The 12,296-nt window shown below is 39.9% G+C and overlaps 1 protein-coding gene and 1 long non-coding RNA gene across 3 annotated transcripts in view; both read left to right on the top strand.

Annotated features, from left to right (window-relative positions):
• The window catches only part of tspan9a (tetraspanin 9a), a 157,129-nt gene extending 150,295 nt beyond the window's left edge, over positions 1-6,834 (top strand). For both annotated transcript variants that reach the window (XM_008436528.2, XM_008436527.2), the window contains one exon: positions 558-6,834. In XM_008436528.2, coding sequence (XP_008434750.1) covers positions 558-629 — 72 coding nt within the window. In that variant the 3' untranslated portion in view covers positions 630-6,834. The remainder of the gene's footprint in view (positions 1-557) is intronic.
• A 1,069-nt stretch (positions 6,835-7,903) lies between these two features.
• Positions 7,904-12,289, top strand: LOC108167271 (uncharacterized). The gene is made up of 3 exons (XR_001777627.1): positions 7,904-8,128; positions 11,619-11,726; positions 12,156-12,289. It is a non-coding gene; the product is annotated as an uncharacterized LOC108167271 (long non-coding RNA).
• The last annotated feature ends 7 nt before the right edge of the window (positions 12,290-12,296 follow it).

Raw genomic sequence — 12,296 nt, forward strand, 5'->3', positions numbered from 1 at the left:
ACACACGGATCACACACAGAGGACACACATGGATCACACACCTAATTAGTTTTGACATTTTGATTTACATGTTCATTAACTCCTTTGTTTGTTATATTTATATTTTAATCGTGTTCTTTGCTTTCTGTGTTTTATTTTGTTTAAGTCTGTTTCTTGTTTGAATTAAAATTATTGGGGTAAAGAAGAAAGTGAGGCGAGGACAGGAAACAGTCTTCACCCCCTTCAAAATAAGAGCATGAATCTAAATGTCTATCTACTACAAGTTGAGAAGCAAAACTTCAACACAGATGTTGAACTTTATTCAGATGAATAGAAAACAGACAAGAAAAAAGTGTTTTAATTTAGGGGAAGCTAAATGCGCTAAACATTTTCAATGTTAGCAAAAGTGCTAACCGAAAAATTAGATCCTCTAGTTTTCCCACCACTGTCTGAAATAACACCAGACAATATGAAAAAGATTTGTGTGTTTTTATTGGTGTAATTAAACATCTGTTTTCATCTGTGAAACCTACAGGAAGTGACTTATTTCCGTTTATTCCCTCTTGTCCTCTGTGCAGCTGTTGGGCATGGCGTTCTCCATGACGCTCTTCCATCACATCCACAGAACAGGGAAGAAGTACGACGCCTAACCTGGGCGGAGGAGCCCCACTGCCTGCTGGGAAGAGACTCTGAATCCAACATCCATGCTCTCCGTCTCACTTCACCACTTGTGTAAAGCATCCTGTGCTCCTTCCTGGCCTGTACAGATTCCAGCTGTGTTCCTGCACCGTTCCTTCTCTCTCCTCCTCTCATTCATTTTGCCAAAGAGTAACACAACTGGAGCTGAAGGGACACCTACTTTTGGCACGCAAGAGAATAACATTGGTTCAGAATGAAATATACTTTGTTTTTTCTCATCTTCTTGGTCATTTTTCTTGGACTAACAATTTGCTGGAAGGAAAGTTGGATTTTGAGACAATGAAGACTGAACTGAAGCCCATACAGCATCTCCAAGGTGAAGAAAACCCATGAAATAGAAACTGAGACTTTTCTCCTTTCTGGAGGTTTTTTCATGTTGATCAACACAAAGCTCCCCGTTTTCCCTTGTAAATGGATGAAGACCCAATAAGGCATGCTAGTTTTTTACTTCTCTGAAACTTTAGTTTTAAACTTGTCAGATTTGTTTTTTATTCAAACGCTCCTGCAGAGTGTTGGTAGATGCGCTGCGTGTCGGCTCGGGTTTGACGTGAAGGGGCACAGACATGTCTGAGTGGTTTTTGTTGTAATCCATTATCTTTTTTTTTTTTTTTTTTACTGTGCTGGAGAGATTAGGGTAAAGGGAAAGTGTTGGAAGAACATCATGTGAGCGCGAGGAATTATCAGTGGATTTATTTGCCATCAAATTCTGCAAAATCCGCTTGGTAATAAACTTTAATTCATAAATCTGTCCTTGAACACGCATTGCTGTGTTCAAATTCCCCTGTGAGGCAACATTCACAGTGCTAAGCTGTTAGCGCGCCACGAAGGGATCCGGGTGATAAAGTCTTTTTTTTTTGTTTGTGTGTTTATCTCTGTGTCTGTTTGATCACTCACAGGAGGTAAAACCTAGAATCAGAGAGGAAAGGCTAACGGCAGACATGTTTTCTCCCTGCTGCAGCCATCAGTTGTGCTGGCAGGAGGAGGCCAGCAGCTTCTCCTCCAGCTCTCATTCCTTCAATCAGCCTCAACTCGACCCTGCCTCCATTTTTTTCTGTTTACACCCCGATTCTCTTCCCACATTTCAGGAAGCAGTGAGTTTGACACTCCTGCTCATTACTCAGTCACACCTCTGGTTTGCAACTTCACATATTTCATGTAAGCTTACTTTTCATGCAGCCTAAAGAGGAATTGGTGGGGGGGGAGTAAGGGGGCTGGGATCAAAGCCAAGGCGGATAGATATAGCAACACAAACCCTGTAGGACACGTCTGTTTACGCACTGATGCACCGCAGGAAGCCTGGGCCTCAGTCTGACTCCTGCAGACCAAAAATACTCTTCATCTGCTGGTGGCTTGGAGAGAATGCCCCCCAGTTTATCTCAGGAGGTATAAAGAGGTGTGAAGAGCTACCTTTATTGGATGGGGATCGGTTTAGCTGCGGCTGTCAGGCTTAGGTTATTCAGTTTTCGTGACGTCTCCGGGGTAAATTGTTTTGACATCTACAACGAAGGAAAAGAATCAGCAAATTAAGAGACAAGTTGCAGAAAGAAAAAACCTGAGAGATTTCTGGCTTTATTTACAGCGAGGATGTTCGGTTTACAGAGAACGAAGCTACGCTGCAGCGTGTCCGCACAAAGTGAAACAGGCCAGCTTTAATCAGAGAGACGGTTGATTAGCTGCAAACTGGAGCAGATCTGACTGCAGATTAAACACAAATGATGAGATATGAGCAGTAAGAAGTGAAAAAAGAGCATGTGTCCTTTTAACCCCGGTGTCCCTTTAGGTTGTGTTTTCTTAAAGAATGTCATTAAAATATTATATGCAAAATATTTTTCACACATCAACTAATACTCACTAATTAGTTTTATTTATTTTTTTTTATTCTAGTGAATTTTAGCGATTAAAGTCTGTATTGGAATCAAATTACATGATTCAAAAACTCAGAAGGGACACAGATTACTTTATTTCACTTAAAATTCATTACCTGGAGAGACATGAAAATTCAAATTCAGCTGAAATGCATCACCTGGCCAATATTTACACAGTAACTGGAAAAGTTCTGCAAAACTAAAATAAAACAGAGGAAATGTTGATTTTTCAGGCTCACTCCTTCTCTGCTTTTCCAGCCTCTGTCTTTGTGGTTTTCTGCTGCTGCAGCACTTTTATTATTATTTTTTTGTGACACATCATTGTGTATGATTATAGTTAGAGGCTTTGTTTGTTTAGAAAGCTACCCAGCGGTATTGTTCGCAGCGAACGCTAGCTAGGCAGAATGAGGTCGAGACGGCGCCGTCGCCTGATTGGTGGCTTTCTGTTTCCGTTTAATTCACTGAAATTACTCAGCTAAAGCCGCAGCATCCAGTGCATAAAGGCACTGGACACCTGAAGGGCATCCCACTGAATAAATCACATTTCTAACCTCCCTCACAAGCCTGGTTTCCACCCGTCCAACACTCTGGAAGCAGAGCTGCTGCATTCACAGCCTGAACTTCCAAAGCTGCTACACAAAGTATTAAAGTGACTGTAATTCAAATTTAGTTAAAATTCTTGCAGTTTGCGTCACTTGAAGCTTGAACTCTACAGAAGAGGATTAGAGCCACGGGGAAAAAAAGAAAACTTATTTTAATCTCAGCATTATGACTTTATTAAAGTCAGAATTCTGAGAAAAAATTCAGAATTTTTTCAGTGGTCGTATTTCTCTTCAGTAGAACTCTGCATATTTGTGCAACATGTGTTTTAATTGATCTTCTGGCCGGAGGGCAGCTGGGGTTCCCGGTTTGTTCTGCAGATTTGGAGCGCTCTGTGCAGCCTGAGATATTCTGCGCCTCTTCTTGTCGTGTCCATGGGGTTAACATGACAGCTGCTGTTGTACACTGCATGCACGACTGGTTGCTCCTCTCTTAGCCCCCACAGCTTGGCTGCCTCCACAAACTCCACACGACTGTTTTCTCCCTTATTTACCGCCTGGCTCTGCAGACGCCTGGCTCCACACGGAGACGCTGCAGAGAAGCAGCTCAGCTCTGTGGAAAGCAGCAGCAGAGGGAAACGTTCTGCACTGAGGAGGGTTACAGCTACAGGAGGAATCAGTGTTACTGTCGCAGCTACAGTGAGGCTGCACTGTACAACTCACAAAAAATCTAGGTGAATATTTCACTGTACTCACGTTAAATAGAGAACACAAGGAAGCAGGATGCAGAGGATAAAAATTCTCCAGATGTGACGTTCAAAGCCTGCAGACTCTGTAACGCTTCGCCGCTGAGTCATGCGAATACAGAGACTCTGAGTGTGAACTCTGCTTCAACTCTGCCACTGTCGCTTAGTTTGGGCTCATCGCTGCGTTTTTTTAGAACGTAGGGACAAATGACATTTTAACAAAAGCTGTCCGGTGATGTTATTTTTGTATGTTGGTTGTTGCTGTTTAATGTTTGTTTTCTACTGTTTTTGTTGGCTTTTTGTTTCTGTTTGTGACAGACGCTCCACTGACTCTCATTGTACACAGATGACACCTTTAATTCATTTTTTCCACAGGGGATTAGTCTTGGCAGCGCTTCTCTACAAGGTGCAAAAATGCCTTTTTTTGTCTTAATACTGGAACAAGCACATCGATTCAGAATGAATGGAGGGAAAATTTAGCAAACACACTCCACTGCCAGCAGTATTCTCTGGTCTACCTTCGTCTGAGAGATGTAGAGTTTATATAAATTTATATATGATGGCAGCCCACAGTTTGCAGCCGTGGAAATTGTTGGCCGTTCTCCCGACTTTTTCTCGCCAGTCTGAACAGCTCACTTTGGTTTCACCGTCCTAAAAAATCAGTTTTGTTCCACATCCATATGTGTAACATATCTGTTTGTTTTCAAATCTTCTACACCTTGTGTCAAACTGAAGGTGCAGGGGCCAAAAGAGGGCCGCATGAATAGGACCTTAAAGATAAGATGTGTGCTTAAATATTATTTTATTAGTCAAAGTAAAGCAGTTTTATCTCAGTTTTTATTAACACAGCCAAATTACACCAACGTGAAAATTTCAAAAGTTTGTTATTGGGTTTTATCAATACATCTTGACTCAACTTGTATCTTATCCAAACTGAAAAAATGATTTTCACATCGTTGGTCTGAATTTTCATGTTTATTCCGACTTTTACCTGAAACCTGCGTCATAGTTCTGCACCAGGAGAAGTCGTAAACAAAGGCTGAAAATTGTAGTTATAAAATTATGAAAGAAGTGTGTGTGTGTCAGTGAAGTGTAACAAATCCCATTCCCACCAGTTCTGGTCTGACTCTACATCCAAACAGAACCGGGTCAGAAGCTGTAGTCGTGGGCTAAATTCTTCCTTTTCCTCATCTTATGATTTTGAGTCAGTGACATTAAAATGGGTCCATTATAAACGCAGCGCTGCTGCTGTCACCTCTACGTTCTGCTGTGCATGTGAGTCGCTTTGATGTTAAAAACTGTTCATACAGAAATATGATCTAATCAGCAGAATCAATGACCACGCAAAAAATTAACAAAATCGTAATTGAGCATTGAAACTTGCTGTGATTTTACACAGCCTACTACTTGGTGGCTGTAACTCCCAGCTGTTTCCACTTTGCTTTGCTACCACTAACAGCTGATGTGGAATATTAATTTTTCACAGATGCTTCTAGAAACAGTCTACCTTCCCAAATGCTGGATTTGATGCTCCTGTTGCAGCTGAATCCAACGATTCGGACGACTGAGCGAATACTTTTGGTCATGTAGTTAATGACTGGAGACGCGCCGCTGGCAGATTCCACTTCTAGTTTTAAATAAATGAGGATGTGCAGTTTAACTGCTCATGTCTCTCTAATGTACCAGCCCCACCTGTATATACAGAAATATATTCTCATCTTACAACTGATGCAAGTCAGTGTTAGCTTCAACACAAATAATGAATATATTTACACTGACAGCTCAATTTTCTAACAAACTATGTGCTTTCATGCCTACTTAGACATATCTTCTTGTACTGTACGTGTCTGTTTTCCTTGTTTGCTGTTCTTCCTTCACTTGCAGTGTAAATTTTATGTAAATTTATGTTTTTATCAGTAAGCTTTTCGTGTCTCGTTTGACTGGATTTTGGTCTTGTAGTAAAAACATATTTTTTCATTTCAGAAGAAGCATAAAATATTATTTCTCATCCCTCAGTAAGTCACAGAGATGCTGAGGACTAAATGCATCGCAGCGATCCGGGTTTTGCGTAGCTCTGAGGGACTTGGAGAAGTTTCTTTTTATTTGAATCACTTACATTTTTTTTACCTCCTTTCGGCGTATTATTTTGTGTAATCTGCTCTGAATCCGTCTCCTGAGCTGAAGCCGAATCTTTGAGCGGTGGAAATGATGCTCTACTGCAGAAACGGCGTGTTTGATGTTGTGCTCTGCGGCGGCGTCTGATGCCTGCCAACATCGTCCTGTGACTTCCTGCCACAAAGCCACTCTATCCGAGGTGGTGCACTTACCTGCTCTTTTCTCTCCAAATCAACTATTTTTTAAATAAAGGAAAGTGTGTCACTAAACCCCAAGATAGCGCACAGTCATTGCCTTTCATGTTTAATGACTCATTGCTTCTGATTTATTCTCATTTATGTGATGCTGTCAATTATATAGGCCACATTTAAACACTGATTCAGGTTTTATGGAGAGGGGAGAGTGAGAGGAATTTGCCTGTCCAGATCTCATGAAGTGTTGAATGAAAGAGAGGCATCCCTGCCTCAGAGCTGCTTCTTCCTGGTAACCCTGCAGTTCTCCTGAAGACGAGCTAACAGCAGCCGGCAGGTTGAGCTCTGAGGCTCTTTATAGAGAACAAATGGAGATGATGAAAGTCCAAACTATACTGGCAATTTGTCTCACACTTTAACAGGATGGAATGAGCGGCAGCATGTTTTCCACAGATCTCCTTTTTAACCTAACGTCATCAGAAGTGTGTGTGTGTGTGTGTGTGTGTGTGTGTGTGTGTGTGTGTCTGCGTGTTGGAGAGAGTAAAAGAGAGAATGCATGTTTTGTGCCATTCCACCCTCAGGTTTGTTTTGTCGTTTTAGATCGCTGTTGTTTCTATGCAAAACTCTGACCTATTTTAGCCTTTGTACAGATTATTTTGTATGAGTAACATGTATTGAAATAAAGTGAAAGTAATCTAGAGTGGATTTTCCCCCACTTGTTGTTATTAGAGCTTTCTCTACGTTTTCCAACCTCATACATTTCATTGACCTGAATTCAGGAGGCTTTCAGTTCCATGGAACCGAATCTCATGTTCCTGCGAAGCTCTGAGCTTGTTAAGCTGCAGTCGGTGGGATTTTAAGGTTTTTTCTGGGTTCTCAGTCTGCAAAACTGCATTATGGTATGTATTATGGAGCCCTTTCTGTCTAAATGTTTCTAAAACAAACTACAAAAAAGGATCGTTTGTAAATTATAAACATAATTTACAGCTTCCAGATCATTTGATCTTGTAATTCTGGAAAAAATCGTCAAGCATTAACAGCTGCGCAACATTTCAGCTTTTTCCCTGAAATTAGAACAATGTACTGCATTTTCCCTGGATTTCAAAATCTGAAACTGTGCATTAATTATGGCTTTAAAGCAAACTTAAAACTTTTCTAATTCACATTTGTTTAAAAAAAATACCCAGATTTCAAAATACCTCAGAAAACATTGGAAACAAAAACCTCTAAAATATTTAAGATAGTCAGCCTAGTTTTAGGACAAACATAGAGAAATTGGTCAGAACTCAGTAATAATTAGTCGAATAAATATCCATTTAATAGATATGTAGAAATGGGATCATGATCTTATTAGAGAATAAAAAACGTGTTCAACACATCATAAAATAACTGATTTCTACATGTAATATTTTAACTAATGTTATGAAATATTAAAAATATTTAGACAAAGAAATACAGATTAGTTCAATGTTAGATTTATTTAAGTATAAGTTTTAGTCATTTTAATGGTTGAAGGGAAATCAGAGAAATAATATTTAAAAATATATGGATTGGTCTAAAACTTTTGCACAGTATAGTTAAAATGTGTTTAATTCTATGTGCATCATTCATAATGGAAACAACCAGCTGACAAATCAGAGGTTGGCGTCATCAGGTTTGGGAAACCAGGTTTTTGTTTTGAGACGCCAGGTGGCGCTGTTCTTTCTAAACGCCCCCGCTGCTGTTTACTAAAGGTGTGGTGAAGCTTGATGTATTTCGCGCGTTTATTGGACGCCAGGTGGCGCTGGAAAACACGTGATCGATGATGAAAACGGCTTTCCCGCCTTCTCCTCCTCATGAGTCGGAGGATTTCCGGGTCTTCAACCAAACTTCCTCCGCAGCCTTTAAGCCCCGCCCACCCACTGACCACCGAGCAGGTGCAGCAGGAGCAGGTTGAGTGATTGTGGTCAGCTGTGAGGGAGGAACTGCAGGTTCAGCCAGGAGGACAGCAGGAGGTAACTGGGTTTTACAGCTGATTCTGTCTGGATGGTTTCTGTGGAGCAGAACCGGATCTGGTTTGTTCTGCCTGGATTTGTTAGCGTCCATGTAGTCTAGTCAAAGTTTGACCTGACCACATGTAGCACATTTACAACAGCCTCAGCTGGCCAACGTGCTTCACGACAAACACATCACAGGTAGATAAATGATAGAAATAAAATTAAGTTTAGAAAAAATAATAAGACAAATATAAAATTGGCAGAGATACAAAAAGCTATGAATAAAAAAAAAAACAATTTTGAAATTTAGCTGCAGCGATTTTCTTTCATCCTTTTCACTTTAACTTGATGAGTTTTCAGTCTGGACTTAAACTGACTGAGAAAACTTAACAGGCAGAGGGCGACTGACCTCAGAGGAGGCTCTGGTTTTTAGCCCAGCTTTAGGAACAGATGATAAAAGCTGGTCAGTTGACCTCAGGGCTGCAAGAGCTCACTTATGTAAGAAGAGCCCATAGAGTTTAAACACATAAAAACAATAAAACCTTGAATTTGATCCTAAAAGCAGCAGGGAGCCAGTGAACGCTGCGCAAACCAGAGTAACAGATTCACGTCTCCTTGTTGTCGTCAGCAGACCTGCTGCAGCATTTTGTAATACTGCAGCAACACAAAACACAGAGTTACAATAACCTAAACGTGATGTAATGAATGGGTGGCCAGCGGGTTCAAAATCAGAGGAAGATGAGATTTTATCTGGGCAAAAGTCCTCAAACGAAAGAAACTGGCTTTGATAACAGCACTGATATATTTATCAAATTTAAACATAGGAACAACAATCATGCCCAGATTTTTCTTGAATGGACGACAAAAGGAACCGCAGGACCAAACACTAAAATCAGTTTTTTAGTGTTTTGCCTACATCTTGTAACATCTCCTCAGCAGACTGGCTCTCGCTTATAGTTTCAGTATTTTGTTGGATTCTGGTCAGAAACTTAAAAGTAAACAGTAAATTTGAGTCAATATCTCTGTTAAAATGTTTTCTGTTGTTTACTGGGCATCTGCTGAATATCGTCAGAGTATAAAAACTTTGAAAGTTTTAACCAGAGGTGGGAATACTCAAAACGTTGTGCTGCAGTAGCACGATGTCAATATATATGTACTTATAAGAAAACTTAAAAAGAAGCCGTAGAAGATTTACTCAAGTTTGTATGAAGTGGTAGATCATCAGATCAGGCTTAGTATCATGACAATGTCATCAGACAGATAATAAATTAGTAAGTTTGTATTTAAAGACTAAAAGGAAAACAACATAATTTCTTAATAACTAGTTAAAGCAGAAGAAACACATTTCCAAATATATAATTTTTTAAATAAAAACTTGAAAAACTAATACTTACAGTACATACTTTAAGTGTGGAAGTACTTCCATTGACAATAAATAGTTTTTACTCTGTTTGACCTACAGATGGAAAATAACTTCATCAAAGCTTGTCTACAAACAAGAGGTCTCACTTCAGCATAAACCGACTTTGTGTTTTTATGTATTTTTGGTTAAAATATCTTTGTTTGTTCTTCATTCAGTGCAGTCAGTCACTCACTTAGTTTACTTAAATAAAAGTAGCAACACTTCATAATAATGTTGCTCTAGTGCAGCTGCTCCTAAAAGTATGCTGCTGTTGTTTTCATTAAGATTTACTCATGTAAGTGTGATTATTTACTACCCACCTCTGATTCTACCTGAACATGCTCCAAACAACATCAGCTTCTGGGTTTGGACCCCTTGGAAAACACTACTGCAAAATATGCAAAGTTCAAATGGGTTGATAAAAACCCACATCATGTTATACTAATGAGGGTTAAATGCTTTGGGTTAAATATAGTTCTAGGATTAATATTCCCGTTTGGGTACCAACACGTTTCAGAGTTACAGACTGGATGTCCTGGCAGTGAGATAATGGCAGCTGAAGGAAATACTGGAGATCTTCTTTATCTAAAGAAGGAGAAAAAGTTTTAAGGTTTATCCAAGTACAGCTGCAGAAACCACAAGGATCGCCCCAGGAACGAATAATCGGGCTCATCGTTGCTGCAGGGTAGAAGTCCAGAGGAGTCTCAGCCTCAGGAATGCGGCGTCCCTGGACAGAACCGGCTTCAGAACTGACCGACGTGTTTATGTCGTTTTTTTGAGGAATAGAAGATGAGAATGAATCAGTCATTTCTACTTAGTTGAATGTGTTTTTTTCCTGTGCAGCATTGAAATCCATGCGTTTTATTTTTCTCACTAAAAGCAAAACCTTTATGAGAGTTTTTTAAACATAACTTAAGCTGTAAATAACTTGTATTTATTTTTAAGCAGGCAGACATTCATGTGATGTTTTAAGATCTGTTTGCTCTCATCCAGGTCCTGAAATGTTTCTTGAACATGATGCCCCATCATTGTTCAACGTCTGCTAAAGAACTGGAGAAAAAATTACTTAAAAAGCTGCAAAGAAAAAAAACAAAGACTTTCCCACTGATACAAGAATATGTCTTTATGTAAAGCAGAAAGCTGGATGTTTCTGTTGTTTAGCCGTTTACATCCTTCATTAAGGCAGATTCATCTTGTCGGCTTATGTTTCTACATCGTCGTGTTTTTATAGCATCAATATTCCTCTCATAACAAATTCCACAACGGCTTTCAAAATACGAAAAGGTCAGGCAAATTAAGAAAGGCCGACTTGTCGCAGTTCAGTATCAGGGGGATAAAACTCTGAAGTTTTCTGCTACAAAGGAAACGCAGATCAATCTCATTAAGTCTTCATGATCTGCTGGCTTGGCAGGAAGTCAAGTTTATTTCTATAGCAACAAGGCAAATCAAACACTTTACAACATAAAGCATAATGCAGTTACCAAGATGAAACCAACAATTAACATTACATTTTGTCAAATGCCGTCAGATTCATCAAGCAAATATACATGAAACATATTAATAAATGTTTCAGTTATTATTAATCAAGGGCAAATCTAAACAGGCGTTTAGCGCTGATTCAAAAGAACTCGGTGTATGGAAGTAAATATGTGCCATCAGAATTTGGTGATGGCAGATCAAATTCTGATGTGCCAGTGTAAGGTCTATAGAACCGGATGATGTGCTCTGTCTCCCTGGTTTTAGTCAGAACTCCAGCAGCAGCGTTCTGGATCAGCAGCAGCTGGAGGATTTTTTTAAATGTATTTTTTTAGTCAGATCTGTGAAACACTGTTGCAGTAATCAATGCGACTAAAGATAAAGCATGGAAAGGTTTCTCTAGATCCTGCTGAGACATTAGCCCTTTAATCCTGGAGATGTTCTTCAGGTGACAGAAGGCCGACTTTGTAACCGTCTTTATGTGACTGAAGCTTCAGGTCTGAGTTCATCACTAACCCAGATTTCAGCCTGATCTCTGGTTGCTGTCTGTAATAACTGAATCTGTGTGCTGACTCTAGATCGCTCCTCTTTAGGTCCAAAGAGAATAACTTCAGTTTTGTTTCTGTTCAGCTGGAGAAAGTTGACGCCCAGGATTGAACCTTATTGTTCTCCACATGCGACTTCTGTCTGCTCAGATGAAAAGTTACCTGCTGACATGAAGACGTTTCTGCTCATTAGGTAAGAATCGAGCCGGTCCAGTACTGGACCAGAGCGTCTGACCCAGTGATTTATCACTTCAATAATAAATCGTGATCAACAGTGTCAAATGCTGCTAACGCCGCTGCACAGGAGAATAACCAGGGAAGAAAATATGTGAATATGCTTCCAGAATCTCTTCAGAGGAAATGTTAGAAAATTCAAGCAGACCTGAGTGAATCTCTTATGTGTTTCCATCCTGAACCCTCTACTGACTCCTCTGCCCTTTTATTTTTTTGTGGAAATCCGTCAATTTTCCCCTAAACCAGAAACAGAGGAACCAAACCGGATGTTTGACGACAACATGCCTGATTAGTTTTGTGTTTTTTGTTGTAACTGCATTAGATGTTCCTGCTCAGAGTTGGCATTGTCCAGCCGGTGTCTGCTGTCATTCTGCTCTACATTTCACAGAGTCATGTCCGTTTGTTGAAGCTGCAGTTTGTTCTCTAAAACACGAGGCTTTCAGAAGCAGTAAGCTTAAGTACGGAAACAAGCAGGCAGTGAGCTGGTGGGGATGGAAGCAGGACCTGAAACTGATGCGACACAAAAACA

Source organism: Poecilia reticulata, linkage group LG19, assembly GCF_000633615.1.
Source record: "Poecilia reticulata strain Guanapo linkage group LG19, Guppy_female_1.0+MT, whole genome shotgun sequence".
NCBI classification, from domain to species: Eukaryota; Metazoa; Chordata; class Actinopteri; order Cyprinodontiformes; family Poeciliidae; genus Poecilia; species Poecilia reticulata.